Below are 19,897 nucleotides of genomic sequence, written 5' to 3'. Positions count from 1 at the left end.
AATGCATTGTGACACAAAGATAGGGATTGATGTGCCATCTGCTAGTTCACTCCCCAGATGCTTTCATTGGGCTGAGTTGGGCAAACCACGAGGAACTCCCTCCAGGTCACACCTGGGTGGCAGGGCCCTAAGTGCAGGGGTCGTTATCTACTGCATCCCAGGGAGCTGAGGGGAGGGAAAGCAGCTAGGACTTCAACGGGCACTCTGGAAAGACATGCAGGGCCCCAAGGGGCAGCTGAATCCGTGGCTGCACAACGCCTGATCCTCTCTCTCTCTCTCTCTCTCTCTCTCTCTCTCTCTCTCTGTCCCTCTCAAGCTGTTCATGTATTTGAAAGGCAGAGAGAGGAGAGTAAGGGAGGTAGCACTCCCATCACTGGTTCTCTTCCCAAAGAGCTCAACAGCTGGAGCTGTCCTGGCCTCAGCCGGGAGCCAGTGTCTCCAGTGCCTGTCAGGAACCCGAGTCCTTGAGTCATCACCTCCCTCCTTCCCAGGGTGCACAGGGCAAGAAATGGATGGGACCCACACGGACCCAGGCACTCAGGGATGTGGGTGTGACTTCTCACTGTGCCAACACCCACCCCTGGTTATTTCTTCAGTGTTTTTCTATATTGAGTGAAGGTGGATGGGGCTGTGGCAGGGGGAGTGTTGGTGGTGGGGAGGGAGCTGCCAATGGTTCAGACAGGGCCATGGCAGAGAAAGCGGTGTCCAGGGCCTGACACTGCCCAGAGTCCTACAAGGGCTGGTGCCCAGGCTTGTGCTGGGGTTGGGCCAGGCTGGACACCCGATGGAGCTCCCAGGGCATTCATCCAGGAGGGTGGTGCGAGAGCTGCCTGAGTCTGGGCTGTCTGCACTAGGACAGGGGCCAGTTCCAGGGGTGCCCGCCGTGGACGAGGGAGATGCCAGAGGCCTGGGCACACAGCGAGCTCCTGGTCACTCTGCAGAACCGGAGGGCACCATGGGGCCAGCCCAGGACTGGATCTGGGCTGTGCAACACAGGAGGGGAGGTGGGCCTCCGACACGAACTCTCCAACCCTGGGCCCTGGTTCCAGGGGAGTGGGTGTCAGTGAGAGAGGATTTCTGGCAGCTGTCTGTGTCAGGAGCAGCCTGCTTCTGTTTGGTGGGTGTGATCTAGTTGGCCGTATTTCAAAGGAGGGTGCTGGCCCCAGGACACTTTTCCCCTGAGGAAGTCTGGGGCCTCCTCCCCTGCCCACCCCTGCCCCCCTGCAGCTGCAGCGGGGGGCACGGTGCACAGGCCTGTGCCAGAGCTGCTCCCACTGCCCGAGGACCCGGGGATGCCCCTGGGACGGAGGGAGCGGCTGCATCCCAGTTCACACGCCTGGGTCATGGAGTCGGGGTGCCAGGCTCCTGACTCAGTGTGTGGAAGGCCCGCACTGGCGACACCCACCCAGCCCGCTGGGCACAGCTTCTGCTTCTTTCCCCCGGCACAGGGAATACAGGACACAGCTCATCCCTCCGCATGAGTTTATTGGGGAGTGGAGGAGGGCCCGGGCGGTTCAGAGGCACGGGGTGGGGGTGGTGTCGCCGGCTGTCCAGGGGTGCAGAGCGTTCTCAGCGGTACTTCTCGGTCAGGATGGCGGACACTTGGCACAGGAACTTGTCCCAGGCGGCGTGGGACTCGGCGGTGAAGTCCGCGGGCAGGCGCATGGCCAGGGTGACCAGCAGGCAGTGGGACAGGAGCTGCGCGGAAGACGGCAGTCAGGGGCGGACACGGGTGGCCTCCGTGGTCCGTCCCTCATCCAAACCCCGACCCCTGCACAGACATCACCCCCAGCCCTGCCCACACGGCCCCGAACACCCGGTCGTCCCCGCTCTGGACTCACCCTGAAGTTGACCGGGTCCACGCGCAGCACGTAGGCGTGCAGCTCACTCAGCTTGGACAGCGCGCCGGCCAAGTTGTCGATGTTCTTGACCGCGTCGCCCAGCGCGGCCGCCACCTTGGCGCCATGAGCGCGCAGCTGCGCTGAGCCCGCGTGCAGGTCGAAGTGCGGGAAGTAGGTCTTGGTCTGCGGGAAGCTGAGGAAGAGCCTGGGGGAGGGCGCCCCACACCCAGCAGTCAGGACAAAGCCCATTTTCACCCAGTGTTTGCAAGGCAAAACCCAAGTGCAGTCCACACGGAGGTCACAGGGGCATTTCAGACAGGGACTGCGGCCCAGCCCAGCCCCTGCTCCCCTGTTCCTGTCACTCAGTCCCCAGCTGCTGGTGGAGGCCCTGAGCAGGAGGCCTGGACACTGAGTCACCGTCCCTCCTCCCTGCCCTCTCCCCGTCCCTGACCTGGACACTCAGGCTGTGGCCCATGGGGTACCTACCTCTCCAGAGCCTCGGTGCCGATGGCCTCAGCCTGGGAGGAAACCTTGTCCCAGAGGGACATGATGATGGTCCTCTCGCTCTTGGTCAGAGACATGGTGATGGCCGGGGCTGGGCTGCTGCACAGGGGCTGGAGGTGCTGAGCACTGGCTGTGTGGTGCTCAGCCCGCAGGCTCCCTTATATACGGGGAGCAGAGTCCAGCCAGGCCCTGGCTGCTTCTGGGAAGAGGGGAAGAGAGGAAGGGGCTGTGAGGGTGGGGTCTCTTAGGTCTCTTATCTGGAGGGATGACAGAGGGCTGTCAGGGCCTGGTGGGGGAGGCGGGTGAGGGGCTAAAACTCTTGCTGGGCCTTGGAGGGGGCGTTGGCCGCAGTCTCCCCACAGGGTCCAGGAGAGATAGGGGCCCTGCTGTCCCAGGGGTCATCTCGGCATGGCTGTTCTGCGCTGTCCTCATCCTTCAAGAAACACAAAATGGGGAAACTGGAGCAGCAGGGGCCCCTGCCCGCCCTTTGGCCACCCCCGCCCAGGCACTCGTCAGGCCGTCCCCACTCATGTCTGTGACCCTGAGTTCCCTGCAGGAACACGGCTCTCCCTGGGACGCTGAGCAGAGCCCTCTGTGCCCTGAGCTGGGGAGGAATGGCAGGCTGATGGGGGATCAGTCACCTGAGGTCATGTGCTGCTGCTGGGGACCCCAGTGTGGCCCTGGGTGGAGCCGCTGCAGCACGGGCACCTGCCTTCTATGTCTTAGAGATCCTTTGTGTGCCTGCCAGGCAGACAAGGGCCTGGATGGCCGGAGCTGGGCCAGGGCTGAGGCCAGGGGCCAAGAAGTGCATCCAGATCTCCCTTGGGAGTGGCAGAATCCTGGTACTGGAGTGGTCAGTGCTGCCTCCCGGGGCCACACCAGCAGGAGCAGGAGTGGGCCATGACCCGGCTCTCCCAGCAGTGAGGCCGAGACCCACCCCACACAATAAGATAGAAGAAACCTCCCAGCCCACGATGAAGTCGCCTCTGTTGCTTTAGTGTTGTCTGAGCTGTAACCAGCAGCTGCTGCACACAGCCAGCCTCATCACCCGCACACTCCTCAGCCAGGCTTTGGCTGCCCTCCTGCCCCTCCCCAACCTCTGGAAACCACTATAAGTTTGTGTTTTGCAAGAATGTCCTATATGGGCCAGCACCGTGGCACAGTGGGTTAAGCCACTGTGTGTGAACAGGCATTCCATGTGGGCAGCGGTTGGAGGCTGGGCTGCTCCTCTTCCAGTCCCGCTGGCTCCTAATGTGCCCGGGAAAGCAGCAGAAGATGGCCCCAGAGCCTGGGTGCCTGCCACCTCCGTGCCCCACAGGGTGGAGTCCAGGCTCCTGGCTCCAGCCTGGCCAAGGCCCAGCCTTTGAAGCATTTGTGGAGTGAACACAGGATGGAAGATCTCTCTCTCTCCCTCTGTCTCTGTCCCTCTCTCTCTCTCTCTCTCCCTCTCTCTCTCCCTTCCTCTCTGTCTCTCTGTACTCAGCTTTTCCTGTCCATGGAGTCACGGGTGGGGCCGGGCGTCAGCTCTCGACTCCTAACTGGGACATGGCCGGACTTGGTCCGTTCATGCCTTGAGGACATTTGGGTTGCTATGGCCCAGACAGCCGCTGTGGACATTCACGGGGTGGGTCTGAGGGAACACAGGGTACCCAGCAGGGTGGCCACATGTGTCTCTGACATCCTAGGAAGCTGCCCTGTTCCCATCCTGTCGGCATGAAGGGACAGACCACGGCCTGTGTCTGTGCCGCAGTGGCCCCTCCGGGCTGTCTGACCGGCGTGCAGTCGTGTGTCCCTGTGGCTCACCCTGCGCCTCTCTGCCAGCATGGACGCCTCCTTGTGTGAGCTCATTTGCTCTGCTTTATCCTTTCTGGTGAATATCTGTAAAAGGGTTTTGCTCCTATTATTTTATTCATTTATTGAAAGAGTTCCAAGAGAGAGGGAGAGACAGAAGAGAGAGATACTCCATCCGCCGGTCCACAGCTCTGATGCTGCAAAGGCCTTACCTGACCAGGCTGAAACCAGGAGCAGAGCTCCATCCAGGTCTCCTAGGGGGGTTCAAGAGCCAAACACTTGGGGCCACCTTCCCCTGCTTTTCCCAGGCTGTTACATGGAGCTGGGTCAGAGGGGGAGCTGCCAGGGACTCCAGTTTGATGCCAGGGAGCAGGGGGCTAAGCCACAGGGCCACGACGCCATGACAGTAACTCCATGCTGTGCTCATTTTAAAAATTTGATGTGGAAGATCTTTCTCTCTGTCTATCTCTCTCACTGTATAACTCTGCCTGTCAAAAAAAAAAAAAAAAAGTTGTCTGTAGGGCTGGATCTGTGGCCCAGTGGGTAAAGCTGCCACCTGCAGCTCTGGCATCCCATATGGGCCCCAGTTCTGGTCCTGCTGCTCTGCTCTGGTCCAGCTCTCTGCTAATGTGCCTGGGAAAGTAGTGGAAGACAGCCCAAGTGTTTGGAGCCCTCCTCCCATGTGGGAGACCCAGAAGAAGCTCCTGGCTCCTGGCTCCAAACAGGCCCAGCTCTGGCCATTGCAGCCTTTTGGGGAATGAACCAGCGGAAGGAAGATCTCTGTCTCTCTCTGTCTCTTCCTCTCTATTATTCTGCCTCTCACATACATAAATCAGAAAAAATTTCCTGTTTACTTTCCTTTTTGTTTTTAATGGTTTATTATTCTACTGATTGGAAATGCATTGTGACACAAAGATAGGGATTGATGTGCCATCTGCTAGTTCACTCCCCAGATGCTTTCATTGGGCTGAGTTGGGCAAACCACGAGGAACTCCCTCCAGGTCACACCTGGGTGGCAGGGCCCTAAGTGCAGGGGTCGTTATCCACTGCATCCCAGGGAGCTGAGGGGAGGGAAAGCAGCTAGGACTTCAACGGGCACTCTGGAAAGACATGCAGGGCCCCAAGGGGCAGCTGAATCCGTGGCTGCACAACGCCTGATCCTCTCTCTCTCTCTCTCTCTCTCTCTCTCTCTCTCTCTCTGTCCCTCTCAAGCTGTTCATGTATTTGAAAGGCAGAGAGAGGAGAGTAAGGGAGGTAGCACTCCCATCACTGGTTCACTTCCCAAAGAGCTCAACAGCTGGAGCTGTCCTGGCCTCAGCCGGGAGCCAGTGTCTCCAGTGCCTGTCAGGAACCCGAGTCCTTGAGTCATCACCTCCCTCCTTCCCAGGGTGCACAGGGCAAGAAATGGATGGGACCCACACGGACCCAGGCACTCAGGGATGTGGGTGTGACTTCTCACTGTGCCAACACCCACCCCTGGTTATTTCTTCAGTGTTTTTTATATTGAGTGAAGGTGGATGGGGCTGTGGCAGGGGGAGAGTTGGTGGTGGGGAGGGAGCTGCCAACGGTTCAGACAGGGCCATGGCAGAGAAAGCGGTGTCCAGGGCCTGACACTGCCCAGAGTCCTACAAGGGCTGGTGGCCAGGCTTGTGCTGGGGTTGGGCCAGGCTGGACGCCCGATGGAGCTCCCAGGGCATTCATCCAGGAGGGTGGTGCGAGAGCTGCCTGAGTCTGGGCTGTCTGCACTAGGACAGGGGCCAGTTCCAGGGGTGCCCGCCGTGGACGAGGGAGATGCCAGAGGCCTGGGCACACAGCGAGCTCCTGGTCACTCTGCAGAACTCCAGGGGCCTGCCCAGGGCTGGACCTGAGCTGTGCAACACAGGAGGGGAGGTGGGCCTCCGACACGAACTCTCCAACCCCGGGCCCTCAGGTTCCAGAGGAGCAGCCTGCTTCTGTTTGGTGGGTGTGATCTAGTTGGCCGTATTTCAAAGGAGGGTGCTGGCCCCAGGACACTTTTCCTCTGAGGAAGTCTGGGGCCTCCTCCCCTGCCCACCCCTGCCCCCCTGCAGCTGCAGCGGGGGGCACGGTGCACAGGCCTGTGCCAGAGCTGCTCCCACTGCCCGAGGACCCGGGGATGCCCCTGGGACGGAGGGAGCGGCTGCATCCCAGTTCACACGCCTGGGTCATGGAGTCGGGGTGCCAGGCTCCTGACTCAGTGTGTGGAAGGCCCGCACTGGCGACACCCACCCAGCCCGCTGGGCACAGCTTCTGCTTCTTTCCCCCGGCACAGGGAATACAGGACACAGCTCATCCCTCCGCATGAGTTTATTGGGGAGTGGAGGAGGGCCCGGGCGGTTCAGAGGCACGGGGTGGGGTGGGGGTGGGGGGTGGGGGTGGTGTCGCCGGCTGTCCAGGGGTGCAGAGCGTTCTCAGCGGTACTTCTCGGTCAGGATGGCGGACACTTGGCACAGGAACTTGTCCCAGGCGGCGTGGGACTCGGCGGTGAAGTCCGCGGGCAGGCGCATGGCCAGGGTGACCAGCAGGCAGTGGGACAGGAGCTGCGCGGAAGACGGCAGTCAGGGGCGGACACGGGTGGCCTCCGTGGTCCGTCCCTCATCCAAACCCCGACCCCTGCACAGACATCACCCCCAGCCCTGCCCACACGGCCCCGAACACCCGGTCGTCCCCGCTCTGGACTCACCCTGAAGTTGACCGGGTCCACGCGCAGCACGTAGGCGTGCAGTTCACTCAGCTTGGACAGCGCGCCGGCCAAGTTGTCGATGTTCTTGACCGCGTCGCCCAGCGCGGCCGCCACCTTGGCGCCATGAGCGCGCAGCTGCGCTGAGCCCGCGTGCAGGTCGAAGTGCGGGAAGTAGGTCTTGGTCTGCGGGAAGCTGAGGAAGAGCCTGGGGGAGGGCGCCCCACACCCAGCAGTCAGGACAAAGCCCATTTTCACCCAGTGTTTGCAAGGCGAAACCCAAGTGCAGTCCACACGGAGGTCACAGGGGCATTTCAGACAGGGACTGCGGCCCAGCCCAGCCCCTGCTCCCCTGTTCCTGTCACTCAGTCCCCAGCTGCTGGTGGAGGCCCTGAGCAGGAGGCCTGGACACTGAGTCACCGTCCCTCCTCCCTGCCCTCTCCCCGTCCCTGACCTGGACACTCAGGCTGTGGCCCATGGGGTACCTACCTCTCCAGAGCCTCGGTGCCGATGGCCTCAGCCTGGGAGGAAACCTTGTCCCAGAGGGACATGATGATGGTCCTCTCGCTCTTGGTCAGAGACATGGTGATGGCCGGGGCTGGGCTGCTGCACAGGGGCTGGAGGTGCTGAGCACTGGCTGTGTGGTGCTCAGCCCGCAGGCTCCCTTATATACGGGGAGCAGAGTCCAGCCAGGCCCTGGCTGCTTCTGGGAAGAGGGGAAGAGAGGAAGGGGCTGTGGGTGTGTGGTTTCTTATCTGGAGGGATGACAGAGGGCTGTCAGGGCCTGGTGGGGGAGGCGGGTGAGGGGCTAAAACTCTTGCTGGGCCTTGGAGGGGGCGTTGGCCGCAGTCTCCCCACAGGGTCCAGGAGAGACAGGAGCCCTGCCGTCCCAGGGGTCATCAGGCATGGCCGTGCTACACTGTCCTCATCCTTCAAGAAACACAAAATGGGACAACCAGAGCAGCAGGGGCCCCTGCCCGCCCTCGGGCCACCTCGCCCAGGCACTCGTCAGGCCGTCCCCACTCATGTCTGTGACCCTGAGTTCCCTGCAGGAACACGGCTCTCCCTGGGCGCTGAGCACAGCCCTCTGTGCCCTGAGCTGGGGAGGAGCCGGCAGGCTGATGGGAGATCAGTCACCTGAGGTCACGTGCTGCTGCTGGGGACCCCAGTGTGGCCCTGGGTGGAGCCGCTGCAGCACGGGCACCTGCCTTCTATGTCTTAGAGATCCTTTGTGTGCCTGCCAGGCAGACAAGGGCCTGGACGGCCGGAGCTGGGCCAGGGCTGAGGCCAGGGGCCAAGAAGTGCATCCAGGTCTCCCGCGGGAGTGGTAGAATCCAGGTCCTGGAGCGGTCAGTGCTGCCTCCTGGGGCCACAGCAACAGGAGCCGAGGTGGGCCCTGACCTGGCTCTCCAGCGTTGAGACCGAATGACCACCCACCTGATGAGATAAAAGAAAAACTGTTGTACCTGAGTAAGTTTATACAGTGGAACACCACACATTGATAAAATTTGATTTCGTTTATTTTTGGTGGTGGAGAGTGGGCTCATGCCCTAAAGAACTCTCGAGCTCAAAGCCCAAAGAAACAGGGTTTATAAAGGCAAAAGCTACCAAATCGGGAGCGGGATTATGGTTGCTAGGATCGTGCATAGTCCATGGTTACCAGGGTGAAGGTGACCTAAAACCTATGGGAAACTAATATCAATTATAATCTTAAAAATACCTGTTACCATCTTAACAAGTTCAATTATAATCTAGACATTAATCCAGGCATTAGCTTAAATCATATGTAGTACATAGACAAATTACATTTTTATTGTTAACCCAAATGCTACCTATCAGTTTCCAAGCTTGATCAATGATGCTAGGGGCTTTCTATGCTCTGCCACGTGTGATGCACGTTGCCAGGTGTGATGTGGTGGACTGCTGTTGTGTGAGTGTTTTAGATCATAGTTTCAGACCAGAGTCTCACGGTGGTGGTGGGGGGTGCTTTCTCAAGATGGAGTCTCAGGTGCTCCAAAATGGAGTCCCTACTGTCAAGGTGTTACTTCAAAATTCCAACACACGATGAAGTCGCCTCTGTTGCTTTAGTGTTGTCTGAGCTGTAACCAGCAGCTGCCACACACAGCCAGCTCCATCACCCGCACACTCCTCAGCCAGGCTGTGGCTGCCCTCCTGTCCCTCCCCAACCTCTGGAAACCACTACAAGTTTGTGTTTTGCAAGAATGTCCTATATGGGCCAGCACCGTGGCGCAGTGGGTTAAGCCACTGTGTGTGAACAGGCATTCCATGTGGGCAGCGGTTGGAGGCTGGGCTGCTCCTCTTCCAGTCCAGCTGGCTCCTAATGTGCCCGGGAAAGCAGCAGAAGATGGCCCCAGAGCCTGGGTGCCTGCCACCTCCGTGCCCCACAGGGTGGAGTCCAGGCTCCTGGCTCCAGCCTGGCCCAGGCCCAGCCTTTGAAGCCATTTGTGGAGTGAACACTAGATGGAAGATCTCACTGTGTCCCCCTCTCTCTCTCCCTCCCTCTCGTTCCCTCTCTCTCTCTCTCTCTCTCTCCATCTCTCTGTCTCTCTCTGTAACTGTGCCTTTCCAGTAAATAAATCCCACAAAGAACACCGTGTCCATGGAGTCCTCGGTGCAGTCTGTGCAGAGGCCTCCTTCCCCTTCATCTGGGCGGGGCCGGGCGTCAGCACTCGACTCCTCTCTGGGACATGGCCGGACTTGGTCCGTTCACGCCCTTGAGGACATATGGGTTGCTATGGCCCAGACAGCTGCTGTGAACATTCACGGGGTGGGCTCCGTTGGAACACAGGGCGCCCAGCAGGGCTGCCACGTGTGTCTCTGCCATCCTAGGAAGCTGCCTTGTTTCCATCCGTGTGGCAGCCTGCACTCGACCCTCACAGCTGCTGTCCCGCATCACGGTTCAGTGTTTTAATATAATGGGATGGAGGTTCCAAGAGGTGAGGAGGGAAGCACCTTGCCATTTTGGACAGGTGGCTGGCGGTCCTACCTGTCTCTGGGTTCCCCCTGTGTTGTGTGGACCCCAGCTGTGCAGCTGGCCAGGGTCTGGGGCTGCTGGTCTCTGGATGGAATTCAAACTCCAAGTCCATGCTGAGCCTGGGTACCTGGGGGCTTAGCTCCGTGGGGCAACTGTTCACTCAGTCACCTTTGGGATGTGGACCCTGGGGACCCAGTTTTGCCATTTTTATCCTTGGTGGTGGGGGCTAGACTGACTTCCCCCTGAGGATCAGGATCCGTGCCACAGGAGCTGGAGACGTGGCAGCATGAATTTTTAAAGATGATTCTTGTTATTTGGTGAGTGGTTCTTCCCTCGTGGGACAGAAACACTGCAGCCCAGAGCGTGGAGGTGGCAAGGCAGGGGCCAAAAGCGTCTTGAGCCCCACCCAGCCCTTGGTCCAGATGGTGGGGCAGATAAGGCCCAGAGTCCACATGGGCCTCCTACCCAACCCATGGGAGACCCAGGCGGGGAGGAAGGGTAGAGTTTCAAGGTCAAAAAATCCACTGTGTGCAAATAAACAGATTTCAAAACAGAGTTTCTCACACTTAAAATGAGGCGGTCCCAGCAGAGAGAGCTGGACATGGCGGCGGCGGAGGGGGGGGGGGTGTCCTCCACTCCTGTAATTAGCAGAGTCGGCCCTGGTTCCTCACTCATAGACCTCCTGAGAGCCGAGAGTGACTACTTTGTGGACACCGTCCACTCTGCGTGCTGCCTGGTGGGAACCTGCAGCTCAGGAGGGGCCGGCTGACCTCGGCCAGCACTTGACGGTGAGCTCCGATTCCTGTAGCTGCCCTAGGAGGTTGACAGACATGGCACTGAGGTCCTGCCCAAGACAGTGACACCGGACTAACCCCCGGCTCTGGCAGCCTGCAGAGAGACATGCTCCGGGCCGGCGGGCTGGCGTTCCCCGTGCTCTTCACTGTGCTACATGCCCCCGACACGCTCACTTCTGTTCCAGAGAAAGAAACTCTTTAATGAATGGTGCTGGGAAACCTGGATGTTCATGTGCAGGAGAAACGAAACTCGACCCTCCCCCCACCTCTCACCATTTACAAAAATCAACTCAAAACGGACCAAAACCTGAGTGTGAGGCCCCACATTATGAAGCTAGTAGAAGAAAACACAGGGGAACTACTCCAAGACGTCAGAAGAGGGAATGACTTCTGGCTAAGGAAGACCCCGAGAGGGGCCAGCATCGTGGTGAAGCAGACAGTCTCCACAGCAATTGCAGCTGTGGGCGCTGGTTTGCTGCACTTCCAACCCAGCTCCCTGCTGCTGGCCGGGGAGAGCAGCAGAAGATGGCTCAGGTGTGTGGGCCCCTGTCCCCCATTTGGGAGGCCCAAATGGAGTTCCAAGCCCCTGGCTTCAGCTTGGCCCAGCCCTGGCTGTCGCAGCCATTTGGGTTGTGACCCAGAGGTTGGAAGACCTCTTGCTGTGTCTGTCTATTTCTCTGTAACTTTTCCTTTCAAGTAAACAAATAAATCTGCTTAAAAAGACCCCAAAAGCACAAGCAATCACAGCAAAAGTAGATAAATGGGATTATGTCAGACTCAGCAGCTTCTGTACAGCAAAGGAGACCATCAGTAGAGTGAGGTCACCTGCAGGCTTGAAGCCAGTGTTTTCACATTACGCATTTGTAAGAGACTCATGGGGAGAGGGGAGGGAGGGGGAGGGGGAGGGGAGAGGAGGAGGGGGAGGGAGAGGGAGGGGAGGGGAGAGGAGGAGGGGAGGGAGGGGGAGGGGAGGGGGAGGGAGGCCACTTGGTACAGTTGTGGTGCCTGTACCCCATATTTGAGTGAGTGATTTAAATTCTAGAACATCGGTTTCTCACCCAACTTACTGCTCATTTGCAACCTGGAAGGCAGTGGTGTTGGCTTAAGTACTTGGGCAGCCTCCCAGCCAAGTGGTACTTGTGCTACCCACAAGAGAGACCCCAACTGAGTTCTAAGCTCCTGGCTTTGTCCTGGCCAAGGCCCTGATGTTGTGGGCATTTGGGGAGTGAACCAAAGGTTGGGAGATCTCTCTCTGCCTTTCTGTCCATCAAATAGAATGAAAAGAAATTTAAAAAAATTTTACAACGAACAACAACAACAAAAATAGTCCAGGGTGGGTGTTGTGGTGCAGCAGATGAAGCCGTTGTTTGGGATGACTGCAATCCCGTTTCAGAGAGCAGCTCCAGCCCTAGTTACTCCACTCCTGACCTGATTTCCCTGTTAAGCTCCTGGGAAAGCAGGAGAGGGTGGCCCAAGTACTCGTGTCCCTGCCACCCACAGGGGAGACCTGGATGCAATTCCAGGCTCCTTGCTTTGCCTCACCCAGTCCTGGCTGTTGAGCACATTTGAGGAGTGAGCCAGGGGAGGGAAGCTCGATACCTCTCTCTGTCTTTCAGATAAATAAGTCAATCTTTCAGAAATGTGGTGCATGGCTTAGCAGATAAAGCCACTGCCTCAGACACTGGCATCCCACAGGGGCACCAGTTCATGTCCCGGCTACTCCACTTCTTCTTCTTTTTTAAAAATTCCTGTTATTCTTCAAACCTTTTTTCTTTTTTTTAAAGATTTATTTATTTGAAAGTCAGGGTTACACACACACACACACATACACACACACAGAGAGAGAGAGAAAGAGAGAGAGAGAGAGAGGTCCTCCATCCGCTGGTTCACTCCCCAGGTGGCCACAATGACTGGAGCTGTGCCGATCTGAAGCCAGGAGTCAGGAGCCTCTTCCGGGTCTCCCACGCGGGCACAGGGTGCTCCACTTCTGATCCAGCTTTCTGCTTATGAGCCTAGTAAAGCAGTGGAAGATGGCTCAGGTATCTGGGCCCCTGCTACCCATGTGGGAGACCCAGAAGAAGCTCCTGGCTTTGGCCAGGCCTTGCTCTAGCCCTCGCAGCCATGAGGGGAATGAAACAATGGATGGAGGACCTCTCTTTCTGTAACTCAAAGAAATAAATCCGAAAAAAAATTTAAAATGTGGTATGCATACACAATGGAGTGTTGTTCAGTTTTAAAAAATGAAATCCTGTCATTTGTGGCAAGGTGGACAGAACTGGAGGACATTAGGTTGTGATATAGACCAGTCATTGAGAGACAAATGCCACATGTTGCCCCTCACGCCTGGAAGTGAAAACAGTTGATCACATAGCTGTGCAGAGTAGGACAGTGGTCCCTGGAGGCTGGGAAGTGGCAGAGGGGCAATGGAGGGAGGTTGGATAATGGGAGGAACGGCACAGCAGGGTGACCATCGTGTGTGAGAATTAGTTATATAATTTATAAAGAACTCAAAGAAAGAAGCTGAAGGTTCCTAACACAGTGGATGGTACATGTGTAAGGGATAGAAATGCTAGTGTTCCCGACTTGATAATTATACCCTGCACACGTTAGAGTTGTCGCACTTCCTGTTCTGTCAGTATGTGACTACACTTCACAGCCCTGCTCCATGGTGTCACTGTCTGCCAGTAAAGAGTGCAGATTTAAAAAGGCAATTCTCAGACCCAGGCAAACACTCCAGTGACACAGCTCCTCAATATTAATCAAAGACGCACTATGGAACAAGCCATCACTTCACTTCATGGACATTTGGGGAAACTAGAATAAAATTACTGTGACGCAGCTGTGTGCCTGGCAGTGCTCTGCTGGCCCGAGACGTTTCACATACAGGCACCCTTCATGCTGCTAAGGCCAACCTGGGGGTCTGTCCCGCAGAACACACACTTGTTTGTGGCAGTAACCTACATGTGTCTCAGACGAGTGTTTAGGCGTTGAGGGAAAGCCACAGCAGACTTTATTTCCGTGGGGATGCTTCGGTTAGGGTGGGTGAAGAGATTTTTATTTAGAAAACAGCTTTATTGAGGTATGATTCACACATCACAAAATATACCCATTTAAAGTGTACAAGTCGATGGTTTTTAGTGTATTCACAGAATTGTGCAAACATCACCACAATCCACATTTTCATCATTCCCTTGCAAAAATAAATAAATAGATAAAAACAAAAATCCCCGGCCAAGGCCAGCGCTGTGGTGCAGCCTGTGATGCCGACATCCCACAGGAACCCTGGTTCAGCCTCAGCCGGTCCACTTGGATCCAGCTCCCTGCGAATGTGCCTGGCAAAGCAGAGGAAGACGGCCGGAGCGCCTGGGCCGCTGCACCTGCGTGGGAGGCCGGGAAGAAGCTCCTGGCTCCTGGCTCCTGGCTCCGGATCGGCGCAGCTCCGGCCGTTGAGGCCAACCGGGCAGTGAGCGGATGGAGGACCGATCTCGCTCTCCCTCTCTCTCTCTGCCTCTTTCAAATAAACAAGTAAAGATTTTTTAGAAGTCATCACCAAGACACGACAAGCAGGCCTGTGTGTCACCCTGCCCGCCGCGCCCTCCCGCAGCGTGGCCCGGCCCGTCGCAGCGCTGTGAGCGGGGTCAGTGCCAGGCCCGCGCCCGCGCCACACCTCGGCGTGGCTGCCGGATCATCCTCCGCGGGCCGGGTCCTCCTCCGCGGGCCGGGCCATCCTCCGCGGGCCGGGTCCTCCTCCGCGGGTCGGGTCATCCACCGCGGGCCGGGTCATCCTCCGCGGGCCGAGTACAAACCCCCACTTATAGACCCGCAAACGCCACGTCTCCGCGCCGCCGTCTGCCCACGCGGCTGTCCACCTGCGCAGGAACTGCCCTCGCGTGGGTGTCGGACACCGCCGGGCCCGCGGCTCCGCGCCACGGCTCCGCTCCGCGGCGACCCGGCCCTCGGCGCCTCGGCGGCCGCCCGCGCCTGCGCAGATCCCGGGCGCGCGCTGTCTCGCGGCCGGCGGGCGGAAGTCTCGCGAGCTCGGCGGCGGGGCTGCGGCGCGGGGGCGGCATGGGCGACGCCACCAGCCCCCTCAGCGTGATCCTGGTGAGCTCGGGCAGCAGGGGCAATAAGCTGCTCTTCAGGTACCCCTTCCAGCGCAGCCAGGAGCACCCCGCGTCCCAGGCAAGTAAGTGCGCGCCCCGCCCGACGGCGGCTTCCGCCCGCGCGCGCCCGTGGCGGGCGCGTCCTCGTGGGCGCGCGGAGCGCCCGGCGCCCCTGGGAGCCCAGGCCTGAGCGGGCGCGCGGCTGCCTCAGCTTCCCCCAGGTCTGCTCGTTTATTTTCGTCGCGCTCACGCGCGAGCGCTTCCACCCGGTGGTCCGCAGTGAGCAGGGCGTGGCCGGGCCGGAACCGGGCCTGGGGCTGCGAACCGGCGCCCGCGCGGGGCCGGGCCGGAACCGGGCCTGGGGCTGCGAACCGGCGCCCGCGCGGGGCCGGGCCGGAACCGGGCCTGGGGCTGCGAACCGGCGCCCGCGCGGGGCCGGGCCGGAACCGGGCCTGGGGCTGCGAACCGGCGCCCGCGCGTGGCCGGGCCTGAAGGCGGCGCCCCGCACGAACCGGCGCCCACGCGGGGTGCTTCACCCGCCACGTGGCAGCGCTGCCCACACCTTTTCACTAGCACAGACCTGCGTGTAAGTCTGTTTTGCTTTAAAAACTAACCGGCGCAGTGGGCTAAGCCTCCGCCTCTTGCGTCCCATATGGCTGCCGATGCTCCTCTTCCGATCCCGCTCTCCGCTGTGGCCTGAGTCCTTGGGTCCGCACCCACGTGGGAGACCGGATGATGCTCCCGGCTTCGGGTCTGCCCAGCTCTGGCCATGAATCAGCAGAAGGAAGACTTCTCTCTGCCAATCCCTCTTTCTGTGTGTAATGTATCTCTCAAGTAAATAAATAAATAATACCTTAAAAAAAAAAAAAACCAAAACTTGCTGACGTGGTACAAAGTTTTAAACGTACAAAGGGGTTCAGATTCTGTCCGTATCCCATGTCAGCACCTGTTCCAGTCCCAACTTCTCCAGTTCCGATCCAGCTCCTGCTCCCAGATGAAGCTCCTGGCTCCTGGCCCTGCCCTGCCTATTGCAGCCATTTGGGGAGTGAACCAGCAGATGAAAGATCTTCACTCAGCCTTTCGGAAAATAAATATTAAAAAAAAAAATGTGTGTGTGTGTGAGGTTATAAAATAGAGTCCCTTCCCATTGTAGAACCCTGGTCCCCCAGTTTTCCGGATAGGGACAACTACTGTTAGCTTATTCCTGGGCATCTTTCCAGAATCTTCCTATGCACACATTTTGTTTTCTAAGCACCCCTTGTTGCCTTCATCTTCACTTGACGTCTACACCTTGGATAAGAAATCAGGCCCTTTTTGATGGCTGTGGTGAGTTCCATCCACAAGTAACATGTCTGGCAGTAGTTTTTTTTATATGTCTTACCGTTGAGAGGACGCATATTTTTCTCTTTTCATTGCTATCTGAATTTCTTTTCCCATGACTGACCAGTATAACCTTTGCTTAATTTTTTGTTGGATTGTCTCTTTTTTTTTCCTTATAAACTTGAAGGAGCTCATCATACATGTAAGATATAAATAGGTCTTTGTGACAATGCTGGAAATACCCATTGGCATGAATGTAGTTCTTGCCAGATGGAGTTTTGATTTTTTTTGAAAAAAATTTTAAGAGATTGATTTATTTATTTGAAAGGCAGAGTGACACAGAAAGGAAGAGATAGATGGTGTTTCTACTTGTTCACTTCACACATGGATGGAATGGACGAGGTTGGGCCAGGTCAAATCCAGGAGCCGGGAATTTGATCTTGGTCTCCCACATGGGTGGCAGGAGACCAAGTGCTTGGGCCAGCTTCTGCTTTCCCAGGCACATTGGCAGGGAGCTAGACCCGAGCGGAGCAGCCAGGACTCAACTGATGCTCCTGTGGGCTGCTGGTGTCGCAGGTGGTGACAACCCACCGCACCACAGCGCTGGCTCCTGGAGTGTTGACATTTTATGGAGTCAAGTTTGCAGCCGGATCCCTAACGGTTTCTGAATTTTTTGTCCTGGTACATAGAAGGGCCTTTTGCTCTACAATATTACCGACAAAACAGGTCTTCGGGACTGGTGCTGTAAGCTGCCACCTGTCGTGCTGGCATCCCATCTTAGGGTGCTGGTTCCAATCCTGACTGCTCTGCTTCTCATCCAGTTTCCTGCTGATGTGCCTGGGGAGACAGTAGAAGATGATCACACATGTGGGGGACCAGGATGTAGTTCCTAGCTCCTGCCTTCAGCCTGGCCCAGACCTAGCTGTCGTGGCCATCTGGGGAGTGAACCAATGAATGGAAGATCTTTTTCTCTTCTACCCTCTCTGTCACTCTGCCTTTCAAATAAACACATCTTAAAAAAAAAAAAAAAAAAGGAAGTCCTCTACAGAGACTGCTCCTGTCTGTTGGTTCACTTCCCGGATGACCTCAGTGCCTAGGGCTGGGCCAAGCTGAAGTCAGGAGTGTGGAACTCAATCCATGTGTGTGGTGGGAATCCAGTTACTTCGGCCATAACTGCTGCCTCCCAGGGTGCTCATTATCAGGAACCTAAAATTGGAAGTGGAGCCAGGGTTCGAACCCAGGCATTCTATTATGGGATGTGGGCATCCCAAGCAGTGTCAACTGCTGTGCCAAATGCCTGCCCCCAGTTTTGGGTTTTCAGTTATAATTATCTTGGTGCAAGGTATAGGCTCCTTCTAAGAATTGGTGTTTTGGGGGCACTTGCTAAGAGCTACATGTGCGCTCTTTGGAGCCGTGTGGCATGGGAGCTGTGACAGGCCAGGACATGGCTGCCAGGAGTGCCAGACAGCAGTGGTGTAAGAGCCAACGTAATTTTCTTTTCCATATGACCTCTTAGTTCCAGCATCATTTTATGGAACAACTCATCTGACAGAGGGAGAGACAGAGAGAGACGAGAGATCTTCATCTGCTGTCTTACTCTCTCAGTATTCACCACAGCTGTGGCTGGGCCAGGCTGAAACCAGGAGCCAGGAACTCCGTCCAGGTCTCATGTGGGTGGCAGGGATCCTAGTACTTGGGCCCTGATCCGCTGCCTTCTAGGAGTGCTAGCAGGAGGCTGATGGAAGTGCAGAGTAGCTAGCTGGACGCAGACCAGTGCTGGTGCAGTGTAATCTGTCACATCACAGTGCCCACACCTAAATACCTAAAACATAGGAGCAAAAACATTCCCTCCATGTTGTCATAACTTCTTGGAAACCATAGTTTTTTTTGAAAATTTAATATTTTTAAATGTTTTAAGGATATAATTCAGTGACAATAGTTACACTGTATTATATTATTCAACCATCACTAATACCTATTTCCAACACTTCTGTCATCTAAACTGAACCCCTGTACCTGTGAAGCAGTAACCCCTCATTTCCCCTCGGCCTCCAGCTCCTGCTGACTTTTGTACTTTCTGTTTTTGATGAATGTGTGTGTTCCAGAGAATCCATAGAAGCACAGTATTTGTCCTTTTGTGTCTGGCTTATTTCATTAAGCACAGTGCTTTTTTTGTTTTTGTTTTTTATTTGAGAAGTAGAGTTACAGACAATGAGAGAGACAGAGAGAAAGGTTTTCCACCTGCTGGTTCACTCCCTGAAGCTGAGCCGAAGACAGGAACCAGGAACTTCTTCCAGGTCTCCCACGCAGGGAGACCAACTGGTGCCCATATAGGATGCCAGCGCTGCAGGCAGAGGATTAACCCACTGTGCCACAGAACAGTGTTTTTAAGATTCATGCTTGGGACTGGCACTGTGGCATAGTGGGTAAAGCCGATATGGATGCCGGTTCGAGTCCCGGCTACTCCACTTCCAATCCAGCTCTCTGCTATGGCCTGAGAAAGCAGTAGAAGATGGCCCAAGCGCTTGAGCCCCTGCATCTGTGTGGGAGACCTGAAAGAAACTCCTGGCTCCTGGCTTCACATCGCCACACTTCTGGCCGTTGTAGCCATTTGGGGAATGAAGCAGCAGATGGAAGACCTCTCTCTGCCTCTTCCTCTCTGTAACTCTGCCTGTTAAATAAATAAAAATAAATCTTTTTTTTAGAAAAGATTCATGCTCACTGCTTTTGATGGCTGAAGCCTGTTCTGTTGTGTGGGTAGAATGTGTTTTGGAAATGGTGGTTTTCCGTGGCCCCACGGTCCCATAGCGAGATCCTGCTTTCTTAGCCATTGTCTTCTTTTTGCCTCACTCAGGTCAGCCACGTAGCAGGTATGCTGTTAACAATACCGGGGACCATGTTGATGACCAGGACGGCGACTCCAGGTAAGGACTCCGTGTGCCCAGGCCTCAGCAGAGCCCTCCTCTCCTGTGGAGGACGTTTCCTTCTGTGAGAAACCTGCTCACCGAACGCTCTGAGGCAGTGCGGAGCAGGGGACCGCAGTGCCGTTTCTGTTCCAGCTGCGGGCTGTGAGGCTGTGAGCAGGCCGGGGGTGGAGAGGGCTACGTCCAGGCGGGACACTGACCTCCTGTAAGAGGAAAGCAGACCCTGTGCTGTCTTCAGCTGAGTGCCGGGCGTCACGTGCAGATGCTCAGGTACGGCACAGCCTGCCCAGGCCCCTGCTCGGTTGCCAGGCTCAGGTGGTAGTAGGGGCAGTAGGGCTGAAAGCTCTTTTCGACACAGATGATATTGCCCTCGCTCTCCCTGGGAGGTGCTGTCAGGCCAGAAACCTCGGAAAAGGCCAGGAGCTGAGAGCTCACTCTGTGTCTCCCACATGGGCAGCAGGGACCAGTCTCTGAGCCACCCCCTGCTGTCTCCCAGGCACACACGAGCAGGAAGCTGGAGTTAGGAGTGGAAGCCAGGTTTGAACTCAGACACTCTTGATGAGGGGTGTGAGCATCCTAACTGCTGCACCAAATGTCTGCCCCTCGAACTGGCCATTTAATTGGAAAAATAACAAATTAAATAAAGTTAAAAAATGGCCAGTTGCACCTTCCAGATTTCAGGTGCTCAGTGGCCATGTTGGACTGGAAGCTGCTGTATGTGTGGTGCAGATCTGTGACACTCCTGCTGCAGAAAGTTCTCCTATATAGTGCTGGCTTGGAGAGCAGCCCAGTTGTTTGTTGTTTGTTGTTTTTTTAAGATGTATTTATTTATTTGAAAGTCAGAATTATACACAGAGACAGGCGAGGCAGAGAGAGAGAGGTCTTCATCTGATGGTTCACTCCCCAGTTGGCCACAATGGCCAGAGC

The 19,897-nt window shown here is 56.7% G+C and overlaps 3 protein-coding genes across 7 annotated transcripts in view; 1 reads left to right on the top strand and 2 right to left on the bottom strand.

The window, feature by feature from the left end:
- Positions 1–1,569: 1,569 nt before the first annotated feature.
- On the bottom strand, positions 1,570–2,422 carry LOC133750596 (hemoglobin subunit zeta-like). The gene is made up of 3 exons (XM_062180178.1): positions 2,328–2,422; positions 1,842–2,046; positions 1,570–1,698 (listed from the first exon to the last, which is right to left on the bottom strand). Exons 1-3 carry the CDS (start codon positions 2,420–2,422, stop codon positions 1,570–1,572), a joined length of 429 nt encoding a protein of 142 aa, XP_062036162.1.
- A 4,143-nt stretch (positions 2,423–6,565) lies between these two features.
- On the bottom strand, positions 6,566–7,418 carry LOC133750597 (hemoglobin subunit zeta-like). Its single transcript, XM_062180179.1, has 3 exons — positions 7,324–7,418; positions 6,838–7,042; positions 6,566–6,694 (listed from the first exon to the last, which is right to left on the bottom strand). Exons 1-3 carry the CDS (start codon positions 7,416–7,418, stop codon positions 6,566–6,568), a joined length of 429 nt encoding a protein of 142 aa, XP_062036163.1.
- Positions 7,419–14,661: 7,243 nt separating this feature from the next.
- Positions 14,662–19,897, top strand: part of NPRL3 (NPR3 like, GATOR1 complex subunit) — a 34,638-nt gene continuing 29,402 nt past the window's right edge. For 2 of the 5 annotated variants that reach the window (XM_062180902.1, XM_062180900.1), the window contains exons 1-2: positions 14,662–14,805; positions 18,901–18,970. In XM_062180902.1, the coding sequence (XP_062036886.1) occupies positions 14,692–14,805; positions 18,901–18,970 (184 nt within the window). In that variant the 5' untranslated portion in view covers positions 14,662–14,691. Of the gene's footprint in view, positions 14,810–18,900; positions 18,971–19,897 lie in introns of those variants that run through there. The other 3 variants (XM_062180901.1, XM_062180904.1, XM_062180903.1) reach the window with 3 other exon arrangements.

This window comes from Lepus europaeus, chromosome 21 (assembly GCF_033115175.1).
Source record: "Lepus europaeus isolate LE1 chromosome 21, mLepTim1.pri, whole genome shotgun sequence".
In the NCBI taxonomy this organism is placed as follows: Eukaryota; Metazoa; Chordata; class Mammalia; order Lagomorpha; family Leporidae; genus Lepus; species Lepus europaeus.
The sequence above is the reverse complement of the archived record's forward strand: the minus strand, read 5'-3'. Positions and strand labels throughout refer to the sequence as shown.